This window comes from Sminthopsis crassicaudata, chromosome 4, assembly GCF_048593235.1.
Source record: "Sminthopsis crassicaudata isolate SCR6 chromosome 4, ASM4859323v1, whole genome shotgun sequence".
In the NCBI taxonomy this organism is placed as follows: Eukaryota; Metazoa; Chordata; class Mammalia; order Dasyuromorphia; family Dasyuridae; genus Sminthopsis; species Sminthopsis crassicaudata.
In genome coordinates this window covers 253480956-253498656 of record NC_133620.1, presented here as the reverse complement: position 1 = coordinate 253498656, position 17701 = coordinate 253480956, and the positions used below count along the sequence as shown (strand labels likewise).

Below are 17701 nucleotides of genomic sequence, written 5' to 3'. Positions count from 1 at the left end.
TACATAGGTGAGAATAAATTCACCTGAATATACATCTTTTTCAAGATAATTGCTAAACTTAAAGGTATTGTGGTTTTGGTTGGATTATCTTTTGGATAATAAGGATGACAGTGATAGTGCATTCAGGATTGTAGAAAGGAACTTTTGGTAGATGAAGGAATATCTGAGGAAAACATTTTAAACTACACGTGACTTCAGAGTCTAGTTTATTAGAAGCAGAAAGGTTTCCCAGGATCTAGTGTATCCTTAATTAAGATTTTATGCTAGTAAGCTAACTTAAAAGAAGTTTTTGAGGGGTAAGCAGTTTGCTAATACAGTGCCTGCCTTTAGGTTCAAAGAGAATTTCAGAGGCATTATTTTAGGCCCACAATAAATATGGCTAAACTATCATGTAACATCTTCCCTAATTAACTACTGATCTGGAGAAAATAAAAATATCTGCACAAATTTTCTATAATGTAAAATATTAGCAATTGTGCATAAACCTACAAAGATTCTATTTTCAAATAATTTCTAAAGATTGTTTACACCAAAAAAAAATTCTACTTAATAAATTATTTTAATTTGTTTAGTCCCATTAGTTTTGGGATTATTCTGATATATAATTCATTAAATAGATAATCAGATTATTATGTGGATTAAGTGAATTCAGCTTTTTCTGACAGTGAACCTTGATCAAGGAACAGTTTTTTTCAGGCCTTCAGAAGTAGGAAAAAGGCACCATTTTTTGAAGCCAAAATAATTTTTAAATAAATCATAAATACTTAACTTGTTACTGCTTCAAAAATATGTTATAATCATGATGATAATTTGATACTAATCATGGAATTTTCACTCCTTCCAAACTTCCTACATTTTGGAGTGATCTGGGGGCTTAATAAATTTGAACTTGGTTGTCCTGTAGTTTGATGAGTGGCTAAGTTTAGGTCTGGATCTTTGGATGCCTTTGTGTGAGTTAATCATGCCAGTGAGTTATACACCCATACTTATAGGGACAATATTAATGTTTTAATTAATGTTCTATTATGACTTCTTTGTAGACTTCCTGTTTATAAATTTGATTTTTAAGTTTTATATTTCTCTAAAATGAGAAAATTATGTAGACCAACAACTTGAGTAAAGAGCTTTGCATTGTAAGGAATTTTGAGATAGTATATAAAATGTAATGGAAATAATTTTTTTTGAGTAACATTATTTTGAAACTTATAAATTTATTTAAGAAAAAATTTAAAACCCTATTAATTGGAAGAATTTTTTTTTTTCTTCAGGTTTATGGTTGGCTGTGGGAGATGTGATGACTGGTTTCATGGAGATTGTGTAGGGTTAAGCCTTTCACAAGCCCAGCAAATGGGAGAAGAAGACAAAGAATATGTATGTGTGAAATGTTGTGCTGAAGAAGATAAAAAGAGTGAACCTGTTGATTCAGAAATTTTGGAAAACCAAGCTAAAATTGAAGTTCATAGAGAAGATAAAGCAATGGATTGTGAAAAACTTGGTTTATCAAAGCAAGCACCTACAAATGAAAAAAACAAGCATGTAGATGATACAGCAAAGCACAAAGTCAAAATTTTAAGACGGGTAAGATTTTCTTAAATTTCATTGAAAAACATTTTTTTTCAATAACATTTATTTTGGTGGACTAGTTGGTGCACTGGATAAGAGCACTGAAGTCAGGAGGCCCTGAGTTTAAATGTGATATTTCCTGGCTATGTGACCCTAGGAAAAGTAATTCTATTTTTTCAGCTTCTCTAGTGGAATTATTAAAACTATTGGTCTTAGATTGTTTTTTTTTTTTTGTACTGTGATATTTTATATTTGCAGAAATGTCTACTTTTTTAATGTCAAGGGATTACTACTCTTATTTTACTTTAGTGATAGAAAACATGGGGAGTAAAAGCATTTCCTGAAAATTTTTATTAAATTTTTAAATTAAGCTTACCTATCCTTCTATATGACTTAATTGTTAAATTTTCTCTAAAATAAAAAACAAAACAAAACAATTTTTTAAATTCTTCCTAAAGGGAAGAAAAGTCAGATAACTTTTGAATTAGCCTGTTTTATGTACTTTATGTGTGGTTAGAGGATCAAATCAGTGAGGTTCAAGACCTATATTCATTTCAGTCCATTTAGTTTTGCTCACAATCATATACATAGTCCTTTTGACATATCACTTAGGCATTCTCTCTTCTCTTTGTGTATCAGCTTAAATTAGTCTATATTTTTTCCCTTATACCTGGATACTACTGTAATGGCTGGTTTTGTTTCTAGTCTCCTCCCTGCTTCAGTCTAGATTATATACAAATGACCAGGTTAATCTTTGAAAATACAGTTTAAATCACAAGGCTTCCCTTACCAAGAATCAACAAAAACTCATTTTAGTTCCTTAGTTTAAATCCATATTTCTCACTGGACATTAAGAGTGGCACTTGAGGTGTTTTGGCTTATGTTTTGTAAGATTCTGTAGTGTATAGAGAGTGTATTTAGAGTTAGGATTTCAGTTCAAATCTCAGCTATGCCCCTTAATATCTGTGTGAATTTATGCAAACTATTCTACATCTTTGATTCTTAGTTTCTCCATCTCCAAAATGTAAGGGGACTAGTTGACACTTTCTAAATCTATGATTCTAGAAATGTTAATTTCCATTATATCTCCTTATGCTGTGGTATAAATTCTACTTATTAATATAATCTTTGTACTTTTACTTGTGTTCTTGTTTCTAGTTGACTTGTTTCTCTCTTCTTAGCCTATTAAAATGCTGTATTTTATATTTTATTCTCTTGAATAAAGATCCTTGAATAAAGGATTCTTCCATCCTGTACGAAACATTTCTGACAATCCCCTCCTCCATTTTCTTGTTCAGTACTTAAGTTTGTTATTTTATTTTATTCCACATCATCACTGAATATATATATATATATATATATATATATATATATATATATATATATATATATATATATAGTCTGAAGTTGCTTTTAGGTCTTTTTCCTATGGTGCTATTGTATGGACAGCCAGGTGGCACAATAGATAATGTCATGAGGTTTGAGTTTAGAAGACTTATCTTGATAAGACACTCAGACGCTTAATAGCAATGTGATCTGGGTATGACACTTAACTCTATTTGCCTCAGTTTCATCATCTATAAAAGGATCTAGAGAAAGAAATGGCAAATCTTAAGTGATGGCACAAAAAGTCTTGTATGGTATTTTCCCAATTTAATCCCACATTTTTCTGGGAAAATAATTAAGTTTGTTTCTGGAATATAGCAAATCCTTTAGTCTCTCTTGGTTTTAATTCCCTTTTTTTTCTCCTCTCTGTCCTTGTGGCTACATTTTAAGAATAAGTTTTCTCCTTTATCTGAGAATTTACCTTTTATTATTATTATTTTGTAATTATGAAATTCCCTTTGATGTTCCTTTCTTTGTTTTAGTGATGTCTTTTGTCTTCATAAATTATTTCACTTTTCCCCACCCAAATTTTTAAATGGGAAAAAAAAAAAGCGAACAAAAACTGACCAAAATGATCCTATATGACCACATATACTAGGTTTTCCCACCAGTCATTCAGTCTGTAAGCATTTATTTAGTGCTTAGTATATGTCATATACTGTATAAGTAGTTCCCTGCCTGTGTCTGTCTTAAGAGGTGTTTTTCATCATTCATTTGAATCACCATTTGTTTTAAAGTTATTCAGTAGGTTAGTTTTCTTTTAGTCTTTTCATTTACATTTTTGTAGTAGTCATTGCATGTATGTTTTTTGATGGGGAGATGCCTGCTGTTATTTATTTATTTTTTTGCAGTCATAAAAATCTCATTTTCCTTGCATTTCTTATTGGAAAATAATTTTCCATTAAAATAAACCCTTTGCTATTTGAGCTATTTCTCCATTGATGGACACCCAGTTATTTCTACTTTTCTTGTTACAAAAAGCAGTGCTATCAAAACATTTTAATGTATCTTAAATCTTTATTTATAGCCTTCACTTCCATAGATTTGAATTGCTATGCTATCTGTCTTATTTTTTTTATCTGTATACACATATACATATATTCCTCCATTAACTTTTGGTCTTGGGTTGATCTTATTTTTATGCTTATTTTCTTTGTTTTCTATCACGTCTTTTGATGTGCCTCTTTTTTTTTTTTTTAAAGAAGATCTAGTTTTGAAGTTCGATTATACCGTATACCTTTTGTGCTCCCCCCTATATCTATTGAAATTCTAGAACTTTTATTCCTTCAAGTAAAATAATAAATGAATAAATTCAAATGAATTTTGTTACTGATTTTTTTACTTATTTTAGCTCAATTTCGAGATGTTTGTTTTAGTTTGCTTGTTTTTATAAAGAAGATAACACAATACAACTTGTTAGGTTACCTATATCTCCTACAGGGTTAGGAAAGCTATCTACATTAGTGCCTTTGACTCCTTTTGATCCCCATAACTAGTACATTGTTTTACTTACAGTAGGGGTTTAACAAATCCTTATTGAATAGATGTTTGAATTTTCTACCTGGTGGTTATTTTTTTTTAAGGTAATTTTTTATTTTTTCCAAATTTTTTTATTTTTTATTTTATTTCCCAATAAATAAGGATTTTTTTTCTCTCTTCTCCTATAGAATTTTTTTTTGTTGTTTAAATCTTGTAATCAGTATGGATAATCAATGAAAATAGACCATGTCTGTGTCCAGAAATGTATTACTCATTCTCCATATTAGGTCTGTGAAATCTAAGCATAATTTGTATTCAGTTCTCCTGAATTGATCAAAGTTCTGAGTTTCTGAGAATAATTTGTCTTAAGTGTGTTTTTGTTTTTGTGTTTTTTCTTGTTGAAATTGTTCTGATGCTGCTCATTTCAACTATTCATATAAAGTTTTATATAAGGCTTTTTAAGTTTCTCTGAAGTCATCCCTTTCAACCTTTTCTACAACTCAGTATTATTCCATTACATTCATATCTCCTAATCTCTTCAATCATTCTCCAATTTATGGGTATCCCTTTAATTTCTAGTTCCTTGCCACTGTAAAATTTTTTGTTTTTGTGGACTCTTCATGATTATTTGGGGTTTTCTTGGCAAGATATTGGAGTAGTTTATTTCTGCCTCCAGGTCAATGCTTTAGAGATAGGAAAACTAAGGCAAGCAGGGTTAAGAGGCTTGCCCAGGGTCACATGATAGTGTTTGAAGGCAGATTTGAACTTAGGAAGTTGAATGTTCCTGATTCCAAGCTTAGTATTCTAGGTACTCTGCCACCTACCTGGTGGTTTTTTGTTTTTTGTTTTTCCTTTTCTTCTATTTCTGCTCTGTGTTGGTTTTAGATCTAGCAAAGATATTGTTAAATCACAGGGTGTGCACAGTCTGACTTTAGAGAGATGGTTTCAAATTGTTTTCCATAATTGCTAGGCCAATTCATAGCACCCTGCATAGTTTTTATTCTTTTACAAATTGTGAAACCTGAGAGCTGATTTTGGGTGGGATGCGCAAGAAATGAGAAGTTTTAAAGCAAAATCTATTTATGGAGAAAAGAGAGCTGATTGTACTACTTGAACTTTTTGGTGAAGATTTGCTATTTTAATGTTCTTTTTCACTTTGTAGTTCTTTTCAAAAATTAATTCTTTTTTCTTTTTTGGCTAGAATTGCTTATATTGGTATAGTTATCTCCTGCTGAATAAATTTACTCTTTTTTTTTTTTTTTTTTTCTTCCTTTTATGTGGCTTTATGGTCTTAAGAGACTTGCCTGTTAGAAGTGATATTTCCTAATTCCAACATCCTCTCTCAATCCATTATGCTATGATGCCCTCAGTTTATTTTTCATAGTATGGAATTAAATTAATTAAAATAAATATTTTTTCAGGAATCTGGTGATGGTAAAAATCCTTCAGAATATAGAGATTCTGAGATAAAAAAATGGCAACTGGCTCCTCTTCGAAAGATGGGACAAACAATTTTACCCCGGAGATCCTCAGAAGAGAAAAACGAAAAAATTACAAAAGAGTCTACAACTGTTTTTTGCACAGGTGAAAAGACTACAAAATCGGGTATGAAATGTATCAGAAATTATTCTACTGTTGAATTTATATTTGATGGCATATTCTACTGCCTAGAACCTTTGGAGAAGTTCTTTAGTTTTAAAAATATCGATACATTTCCATTACAAGAAATGTATTTCTCTAGCTGTTAAAGTAGAAATCTTTTTTTCCCCCTAAATAAGATTTTCTGAAGCTCTAACTCATGGTTTACTTATCTTCATTTATTGTGAAATAATAGTACAGCCAAGGAAATTTGATACTCCTTTAGGTATCTTGCCTCAAGATTTGTTCTTCATTCAGTCACCAAACATTTATTAACTGTTTTTCATGTACTAGACGCTTAGGATATGAAGATAAAATTTAAATAGTTCTTGTTTTGAAAAGAACATTTATTTTGTTGGGATAGGCATATTCATATGTTATAGGAATTCATAGTTTTTTGTGCCATGAACTTTTTTGGCAAGTCTGATCTTGCATGATCATCATCTAGACCCTTACTCAGAATAATGTTTTTAATGCATAAAATTCAGGATTATAGAGGAAACTAGTTATGGTGAAATATTATTATCAAAATATTTTAAAAATTCACATTTATGTGCTTCCAAGTTAAAAATTCCTGATATGGGCAAGTAGATACAGTAATGTGACTGAGGCACTAGAAGATGGGATTGCATGGAATAAAGAGGGGGAAAGGTTTCATGTTGAAGATCACTTCTGTATATTGGTGGAAAAAGTCTTAAGTTCTGAAAGATGGAGAATAGATGAAGGAAATCAACAAGTAAAAGCCAGGGTAGCCAGTGCAAAGATACCGAGATGGGAATTGCAATGCTACCTTTGAAGATTAGCAAGAATATCTAAATGATTAGATTGTAGAGTTCCTAAAAAGAAGTAATATATAATAAGATTGGAAAGATAAATTATGAAGAATTTTAAATGCCAAGCAGTTTATATTGAATCCTAGAGAAAAATATAAAACTATTGGGGTTTATTCAGAAGAAGAGTGACATGGCAAACCTATACTCTATGAATATCATTTTGATAGGTGTCTTGAAAAGAAATTGAATGGGGTGAGATTGACAGGAAGACTAATTAGATATCTATTCCAAAGGTCCAGATGAGATGTGGTGGTGACTTTAACTTTAACTTTGATGTATAATTGAATAGAAGGAAATAAATATGATAGATATTGTGGAGATAATAATGGCATGCTTTTTTTTTTTCCCAATGGGTATATGATATTAATACTGAATATGTAGTTATGGGGGCCATTTGTGATGATAATTAAAGCTATCTGGTCACCAGAGAGAGATTGGAGCTAGAGAAGAGAAAGGATACCCAAGAGGAGCCCAGTGCTTCAGGATATGTCCACAGTTTGGGGAAGTGATATACAGATGTTAATTGAGGCAGAAATTTTTCTCAAAAGTAGGAGAATCAAGAAAACAATATTATAAAGATGCAGAAAGGTGGTGGTCACCAGTGTCAGGTGTTGTTTTAAGACAATAGAAAAAACCACAAGTATTTGTTCTCCTGCTTTGAATTTAGGTTGTGTTCTAGAATGTTTATTAAAATCTTTAGTATAAAAAGGAATTATTTCATTAGTGTGATTAAAATGTTCTATTTTTGGTGTGCACATCTAACAGTCCTCATGGTAGACAATGTCATTTGATGTTAACTATTTTTTTATATCATGCAACTAATGTATGGAAGAAAATTTCCTAGAAACCAGACCTTCTTGGTTAATTTTGTTCAGTTGTCTGTCTACTATGGTGCCAAGCTGTTAATGTTTATAGGAGACAAGACATTTTTAGCAAATTTATCATGGTTTTTGCTTATATTTGTATAAAGGGAATGATGCTAGACCATGACATTCCTTAAGTTTTTGTACAAGATGCCTTAACCTAGGAATCTTTTGCAAAATGCAAATGTACCTTTAGAAATGTTTGTGATTTTTCTTCAATGTAAATGTTTTTAGTGAAATTAAAACATCCTGTTTAAAATGAACAGGCTATTGAAACCTTAATAATAGATCAACAATAAGTAAAAATCTGATCTATACATTTACTAGTTGTCCTTCTCTAGAGTGTTTGGTCTTTAAACCTTGTTGTAGTCATGGGTATTCCTTCCAGTGATGCAGATTATAATCTATCTATACCCTCAGTCGTGATAATTTTCAATTTTGCCTTCTTGTATATCCTTTTGAGAGGGAAGAAATAGGTGAATGATCTCTACTCTATGTTTTGGGTACTTTCTTCTTGATCACTTTGTCATTGAGTGGATATCTATCTGTGGAGCACAGATTGTTTTATTTATACTATGTGATTGATCCATCTTCTTTTCTGGTTATATATATATTTCATGTGACATCTATTATACCAGTTTTCTTCTTGAGTTTTTTGTTAATGTATTTTAGTCTACTCAGAAATGTCATATGCCCTTTCCATTTCCATTGTCCTTTGAGTATCCTTTAACTTTTAACTTTTTAGAGATTACTAAGCCATGATTTTCAGCTCCATTTCAACATAATATTAAAACAAATCAGTCTAGTTAACTTCTCTTACTTAGTTCTGGTCATTGGATATATGTAGTTGTTAAAGATATGTACTCTGATGAATCAGCACTTTACATTGATTGTCCAACTGTCTATACTGGTATAGATGATAGGCATTTTTTAATCTCATTAATTTTTTTAAACTTATGATTATACTTTTAAAAAAAATACTCTTTCCTCATATTTCTGGAATGTTCTCCTTCTATTTCTATAGATTACTTCAAATCTCAGCTCTTAACCCACTTATTACAGGATTATTTTCCTGATACCTCTTGATGCTAATTTAATCATCTCCAAGATTTCATTATATTTGATTTGTAGTTTGTATATATATATATATATATATATATATATATATATATATATATATATATATGTTTTCTATCCCATTAAAATGCAAACTCATTGAGATTGGGACTGTTAACATTTTTATCTTTATATTCCCAACCTTTACCAGTGATTGACACATAAATGGTTTATGGATTTTTGAGAATTTGTGAGTACTCTTTAGAAGGCTTTGCAGTTTTGAGGACAAATTTAATCAGAACAATGTGTTGTGTAAATAGGTGCTTCTGAAGGACTTCATCTACAGTGAAACCTTTAATTAGATATATTTTATATAACTGTGTATGTGTGTACCCACATGTTTTGTAGTTAATTGAAATCAAAGCTATATCTCATATCTGTAGGAATTGACAGTTGAACCCATGGTAGTTAATGAGATCACCAAATAAGTAATATAGTATAGAACAAAAAAGAAAAAGGAGCTCCAGAGAATTCCAGTGCCTTGGGAACAATCAGGGTAGGTATGACATGGGTGGAGAACTGACAAAGGAGACTAACAAAGAGCACTTAGAAGAACATAGCATCATGAAAATCTCCAAAGTAGCCAGAAAGAGGTAATTGACATGTCTCAGTAAATAAACAATTATGAAATGCTTATGTGCCATGCTAAGTTAGACAAGGAAAAGACCTTGCTCTTAAGGAGTTCACATTTTGAAGGAGGAGACACAACTTTGTAGAAACAAGCTATATTCAAGGTAAATTGAAACTTATCAATAGAGGGAAGGCACTATGATTAGAGGGGATTTGGAAAGGCTTCTTGTTGAAGGTAAAATTTTAGCTGGAACTTTAAGAAAGCTAGAACATGGTAATGAGGAAAGAGCAGCATTGTATGTATTAGGAATAGCCAATGAAAATACAGAGTTAGAAGATGAAGTGTCTTGTTCAGGGAATAGCAAAGAAGCAGTATTACTGGATCACAAAGTATATGAATGGGGTGAGGTAGAAGAAAACTGTAAAAGGTTATGAAGAACTTTGAATCCCATAGCATTTTATCATATCTGACTTGGAGAGTAATTTGTGGCAGGCACACCAACTAGTAGGCTGTTAGCAGTAATTCAATTACATTTGTGATGTGGGCCTATGTTAAGGTGATGCTTATGTCAGGAGAGAGAAAAGGGACTATTTAAGAGATAATATGAAGATAAAATCATCAGATCTTGGCAACAAATTGGGGCTAGGTGGCCCCACAAAGAAAGGAAAAAGTCAAGAATGCCATACTCAGTTTTTGAATTTGTGTACTTAGGAGTGTGATAAAGTTGTTTGGGTTTTTTTCCCCCAAGAAGTTAAATACAAATACAAATAAATGACTCCTATGCTTTGCAGAAATCTCCCTAATTCTTATTCTAGCATTCTGTTCTACAATTTGTGTATGTGTGTGAAATCTCTTATGCATATTAAAAATGTCTTATAAACAGAAAATAGAATTTTTTAATTGCCAGTTAAAAATATGCAATAAATTTTGATAAGCAGAACTTTAGATAGAGAAAATCCTTGTGATTAATACAGTAAGTGATCTCAGGAAAGTAAGAGGCAAAATTCTGCTCTGATAGGATTGAAGAGCTATGGGAGGCTAAAAGAGTACCATGGAGGAGTTAGAGTTTGGAAAAGAATTGCTGCAGTGATGGACCTGGTGAGATTAGATGACAAATTTGTAGTGTGCCTAGACAATTTGTGTACTTTGTTGAGCCAACGGGCAAGGAGAGATGGAAGTAGCATATGGTGAGCATTGTGCAAGAATGGCTTTTGATAAGAGATAGGCAATGTTAGGATAAGAAGGCAAAGGATGTGAAAAATAAAGTTGAGCTATAGGTTAGATATTAGGAAGAGAGGAACTTGAGGTTGTGATAAGAACAACAAAAAAAAAAAAGGTTTAGGAGGGGTTGAGGTATTGGATATTATATATTTCTTATATCCTTGTGTCAGCATTTGGATGTAATAAGCCTATTCCAAATAAGGATTATTTCATATTTTGTACTTACATCCCCCAAGGTGTCTGGTGGAATTTCTGACTTTATAATAGATGCTTAATCAATATTATTCTTTGATTCAAAATAATTCCTCATTCAGTCTAAAATGCTTTATGATTCTATAGTTGGACTTTTATGACTTGTGATTTGAAATTATCTTTTATATCTTATTATCATGAGTAATTGAAAGTTGACTTAAGTTTTTGTTGAATTTCAAGTCAAAATGGGCTAATACACCCTACCTTATCCCATATAAATAACTTAATTTCAATTTTATGCTATTAACTGTTTTTAAAAAAATAATATTAAAAATTAAATAATAAAATGAGTATTTCCAAATATATATCAAGTTATTGAAGGATTCTAAATGAAACAATCAATTTCTACTTCATAATGCTTGCATTTTAGAAAACTATATAATTCTATATATTGTTTTCAAAATTATTCTTGTCTTTGCTTCCTTCTGAACTTCCTTTTTATTTATAAAAACAAAAAAATTCAGTGGCTCTTATTGGGTAGGAGAGAAAGAAGAGGTTAACACAATCTAGTAGGAACCAGAATCTATCCAGTCTGTTTGTAAGAAATACTAGAAGCAAAATTATATAATGTTAAAGGGCTGAAGCAGGATCTATTATGCTTTAGCTGAAGTTAAAAGTCAGGGCTAGCCGTCATAATCTTAGACAAAAGACAAGTTGACAATTAAAAGAGAGAAACAGGGAGGGGAACTCCATTTTGTTAAAAGATACAATAGAAAGTGAAATGATACTAAAATAAGCACCTAATGGCATAGCAATTGAATTCTTAAAGGAATGGTTAAATGCTTGAATTGTCTTAGGAAGGTTCTTAAGATCACCTGGCAAGATAAGATAGCAGAAACTGAGGTCCTTTCTTGAACTAAACTTGTAGGCATTCCAACTGCTGCAGAGAGCATCTTTATAGGGCTGGTCACATTGTTCAAATGCCAAATGAATACTTGCCAAAAAGATTATTTTATGAAGAACGTGGGGCAAGCACTCACAAGGTGGTCAAAAAAAGCAGTAGAAGTCCCTTTTAAGGTGTCTCTTAAGAACATTAGAATTGATTGTGTGACATGGGAGATAACTGGCACAGGACCTACCCAGAATGGCATGCCCTCATTAGAGAAGATGCTGTGCTCTATGAGCAAAACAAATGAATTAATTAAGAAGAAACATGAGATGCACAAAATTAGAGAAACTAATTTCTGTTTGTGTCTGACCTGTGGACGAGCATTCTGAGCTCATCATATACTGATCAAACGATCAGCATAGTTGGACATAGAATAACTTGACTCTTTATAGTGGTGTCATTTTGGTCCTCTTCAAGAACAAAGGACAACCAACCAACCAAATGTTTTAAGAGTAAATACACTAAAACTATAAGAGTGGGTACCTCACCTCAATCCCTTTCAGTCCTTAAAAAAAAAAAAAAAAAAAAGAATATTTTTAGAAGAATAGAATTTTTAAAAATGTTAGTGATGATAAACTTGGAGAATGTTGAATGGGACAAGAAAGGAGTATATCTGTTTCTCAACCATGCATGACATCATCACAAAAATTGGCCATTATTAGGGCATACAACCTTGACAAATTATGCAGGAAAACAAGTATTAAATACTTATTTTTGTCACTCTTAATACAATATGTTATATTTTTAAAGAAGTGTTTTTAAGAAGGTAAAAGATTTAATTGGAAACTAAATAACAGTCCTGAAGAATAGGTAGGTCAAAGAATAAATTATAGAAACAGTCAAGGGGAAATTTTACATTTTTAAACTCTTTCATTATTAAAAGAGAACAGATCAGTGAATTAAGCATGCAAAAAAAAAAAATCCAACAAATTAAAACCCAAAATAGATACCCTGAAAATGAAAGGAAAGATTAACAAAATTATAAGTGTAAAGAAAAATTGAACTAACAAGCTAGCTTTTTTTTTAAATAATAAAATAAACAAACCATTAGTTAATTTGATTTTTAAAAAGAGAAAGATAAAATTTTCAGCATAAAAACTAAAAATAAGTGAACTTATAACAGATGAAGAAGATACAAAATCAATTACTAGGCACTATTTTACTCAATTCTTACCACAGTAAAAGTGATAAATCTAAATGTAATGATATATATTTACAAATATATTAAAATTTTCCATATCAATATCAATAGTAAACAGAATACTTAAAATAGTCTTACCTTAGAAAAAGAATTGGAACAAGCCATAAATGATTTTCAAAAAGGTGTGAGGGGTAAGAACCCAGGATTTATGCAAATACTACCAAACACTTAAAGAACTATTAATTTGATAGAAAAGGGGTCCTGCCAGTTTTTCTCTCATGATTTAAATATGATCTTGATACTTAAAATTAGGCAGTCAAAACAAAAAAAAAATTGATAAGTTTCTCTATGACCTATGATCAGGCTGAATTTATAACAGCAATCAAGACTGATTTAGTCATATAATTAACTTTTTGTAAAAATCAAATGATTATTTCAGTAGATGAAGAAAAAGCTTTTGACAAAATATAATACTTATTCCTGGTAAAAACACTAAAAGGGAATAAACACAGATTAAGAGGAACTAAAACATTACATTTGTAGATGATCTAGCTTATTAAAGAATGTCAATTAAAAAACTAATCCAACAACTTTCCCAAAGTTGCAGAATATAAAATAAACTGAAATCATCCATATTTCTATATAATACTCATATAATCTAGCAGAAATTCTATTTAAAATAACAGACAGAATAAAGTTTACCTTTCCAAGACATGCATAGAAATTATGAGAACAATTTAAATACATTCTTCAAATATATATCTAAATAATTGGAGAAATATTAATTGTGGTAGACCGAGCCAATGTGATAGAAATAGCAGTACTATGCACCTTTACTTATTTCAGTGTTCTATTAATCAAACTTCTGAAAGCTTATTTTATAGAACTAGGAAAAAAATAACAATTCATAGGAGAACAAAAGATTAAAAATATTAAGAGAATCAATGAAAAAAATGGGGAGGAATAGGATTTATTCAAACTATAATATAAAGCTGTTATCAAAACAATTTTGTTGCTGAATAAAAACAAGGTTATTCATTGAATCAATATACAATGTACAGAAGTAAATGACTACAGTAACCATTTTTGGATGAACCTAAAGATCCCATCTTTGAACCATAAACTTACTAGTTAATAAAAATGATTGGGAACATGGTAAAATAGTCTAGCCAAAGTTAGGTGTAGACTTTCATCTCAAACTATGTAGCAAGACAAACTTCAAATGGATACATGATTTAGACATAAGGTGATTGATATGTGAAGCAAATTAGAGGGGCATGGAAAAAATATGTCTTAAGAGAAGAGTTAATGACCAATTAAGAGATAGAGAGGGTTACAGGAGATAAAATGGACAATTTGATTATATAAAATTAATCATTTTTTCATAACCAAACCAAAATTAGAAGACAAGCAGGAAATTGATCCTTCCCCCCCCCAAAAAAAAAAAAATCTTAGCAAGTTTCTTTGATAAAGTTTTCATTTCTCTGTTTTGCTGTAAACAATTAAAGGGATATGATTTCAGCAAAATCTGGGAAGAAGTATGAACTCATGCAAAGTGTACTGAGTAGAATTAGGAATACAGCATATAAGGATTACCAGCTTTGAAAAAAGAATGGGAAGAACTTAGATCAACTTGGTGATCAATCACAGCTCCAGAAAACACATGGGTAACACATGTTATCTGCCCTCTAAGTAGCAGAGTTGATAAACTCAGGGTATAGAGTGAAGCATATTTTCCCCACCTTCAGCTATAGCTAATGTGGGAATTTGTTTTGCTTTTGACTATTCATATTTTTAAGAATATCGTTTTTCTTGTCTTGTCAATGGATTGGAGGAGAAGGGAGGAAAAAAATTTAGAAGTTAAAATAGAATTTTTAACAAGTCATCTATTAATACTGCCTATTATGTATGCATTTGGAATTAGGCCTTTGGAGAAGTTTATTGCTCAGATAAATTAATGATAACTAATGATTTTTATGGCTATAATCAACCGTTTAAACTCTAGGCCTCAATTTTCTCATCTGTAAAATAAGGCTATATTTCATGGCTGCCAAATTGTGACCCTGATTTTCAGGTAAATTAATAACTTTTTCATTATTAATTCTTTGAGTATTCTGGTGCAACAGAAAGATAATGGGAAAAGAAACTCAGTCAGCTATTTACTTACTTAACCTGTGTTTGAGAATGTATTTTCTATATAACTTTTATTTGACTCATTTGTATTCCTTAATTTATGAAAATAATTATTTGGATGGGAGAATATATGTATTCAGTTCTCATATTTCAGACTTTATTTTTAATAATTTACATTTGTTTTTTTTTAAATGAGCATACAGACCCTAACTTATTAATTTTTCTTAAATAACTTTATGTAGACTTTATTTTTAAATAAATTCTTCATTTTATTTCAATTAAGGTATACATGATAAGCAAGAGTTTAAAAAGAAGAAAACTGAGAAAACGGGATTGCCTAATGTACACGTACCCCCTACTCCTGCTTCCAAACCTTCTGCAGACCAGATCAGACAAAGTGTTAAACATTCTCTCAAAGACATTCTCATGAAAAGGTAATATAGTCATAGTAGCATTGTAGAAGATAGACTAATCTGTGGTTAATTTAAAAAAATGTTGTTGTCGTTTTAAGACTTACAGATTCAAATTTGAAGATCCCAGAAGAACGGGCATCCAAAGTTGCAACAAAAATTGAAAAGGAACTTTTTTCTTTTTTTCGGGATACTGATGCCAAATATAAGAATAAATATAGAAGTTTGATGTTCAATTTGAAAGATCCTAAAAACAATGTAAGTAAATTCAACTAACTTGTTCAAAAATGAATTTTTTGACAACTCAGAATCTTTAAGGTGCTTCAGGTTGAAGTAAACATGTAGCAATCTTCTTATGATATTGTTTTTTGCCATTCATATTATGGAAACATGTAATGAAATCATATCACATTATAATGATGTCCTTTGAGTAGTTTAAAATTTAAGACTGACCTGTCATACTGAATTTTTTAATGTGACATGGATGTAAATAAATGAATTCCTTTTAAATAATGTCCCTAAACAAATAACTTTATTTTATTAATGTGTAAAATGTTTTACTACACAGGATAAGTTGCAAAGAGAGATGCTGAAACTGAAAGATATTTCAATAGAAAATTATTTGCCTCACACTAAAGCACTGAGGGAATTCATAATATTTTTTTAAATTATACTTTTTATTCACCAGATATATGCATGGGTAATTTTTCAGCATTGGCAATTGCCAAACCTTTTGTTCCAATTTTTCCCCTCCTTCCCCCAATCCTCTCCCCCAGGTGGCAGGTTGACCAATACATATTAAATATGTTAAAATATAAATTAAATACAATATATGTAGATATGTCCAAACAGTTATTTTGCTGTACAAAAAGAATTGGACTTGAAATGGTGTACAGTTAGCTTGTGAAGGAAATAAAAAATGTAGGCAGGTAAAAATAGAGGGATTGGGAATTGTATGTAGTGGTTCATAGTCATCTCCCAGAGTTCTTTCACTTGGGTGTAGCTGGTTCAATTCATTACTGTTCTATTGGAACTGTTTTGGTTCATCTCATTTTTGAAGATGGCCACGTCCATCAGAATTGATCATCATATAGTATTGTTGTTGAAGTATATAATGATCTCTTGGCCCTCCTCATTTCACTCAGCATCAGTTCATGTAAGTCTCTCCAAGCCTTTCTGAAATCATCCTGTTGGTCATTTCCTACAGAACAATAATATGGAATCATAACATTTTAAAAATGTGATTGTTGCTAATTTATATATTATTTTGCTTTTTTTTTTTTTCCTTTTGACAAGCATGGTTTCTTTTAGCAGGTGCTTGCTTAATTGTCTGACATAATTTTATGTTTGAATTGAGATGGTTTTAAAATACAGTTAAAAAATTAGTATGTTATAAAAGATGTTTTAAAATGTGCTTCAAATGATGATGCAACATATATTGATTTTAGTTTTTAAAAATGTTCAAATTTAGATAATCATATTTAAAGAAATAAAGATAGATAAGGTATTGGTATTGCTTTTGAGGAAATTAAGATATATTTGGTTCGTTCAAAGTGCTATATAGGTAAAGTAGAAGTTGAAGAAAACATTTCACTTGGGGTGACAGGTTAGAAAAGGCTTATTAGAAGATTATATGATTTAGCCCTTGGCTAGTTGGCTTAACAGTAGATTAAGGTTTTTTTTTTTTTTTTTTTTTAAGCAAATGGCAAAGTAAGAGAAGTTAAGATGAGAATGAGTAGTATTCCATTTAGGAATATGACTGTTACACAGGTAGTTTTGAATTTGATAGTAAAAAAACATTTCTTGGAATTCCAAGTGTTTTGTGTTAGAAGACTGTTTCATTCTATTATCCTATTGGTTCTGTAGCTCCAGAATTCATCTTAAGGCATTATTTTAAAGTTGTTTAGAAAGGAATTTGGAAGAGCTCAGTCAAGTCCCTGCCTTTGTTATTCTACCTTTATGCCTTGATGGAGATTAATAATTGAAGGGACATTCTATTTTCCCTCTGGAATATGGATGGGAAAGGCTTCTCCCAAAGGAAGTAGAATACAGTCTGGCATAGAGAGCACCCTGGAAAGCCAGCATAGGCCTTGGGGTCACTGAATCAGTAATGGTAACATCTGAAACTCTCAGCTCACAGATGGTAAAGAAATCAAGCAACTAGTCAGAGACTGACTTTTCTAGCCCTAGTTTCAATGGTTTCAGG

General features: G+C 30.9%; 1 protein-coding gene across 4 annotated transcripts in view; it reads left to right on the top strand.

Moving 5' to 3' along the window:
* Positions 1-17701, top strand: part of PHF3 (PHD finger protein 3) — a 106754-nt gene that overhangs the window by 63763 nt on the left and 25290 nt on the right. For 2 of the 4 annotated variants that reach the window (XM_074310590.1, XM_074310592.1), the window contains 4 exons: positions 1269-1578; positions 5850-6012; positions 15369-15519; positions 15597-15753. In XM_074310590.1, coding sequence (XP_074166691.1) covers positions 1269-1578; positions 5850-6012; positions 15369-15519; positions 15597-15753 — 781 coding nt within the window. Of the gene's footprint in view, positions 1-1268; positions 1579-5849; positions 6034-15368; positions 15520-15596; positions 15754-17701 lie in introns of all 4 variants that reach the window. The other 2 variants (XM_074310589.1, XM_074310591.1) reach the window with 1 other exon arrangement.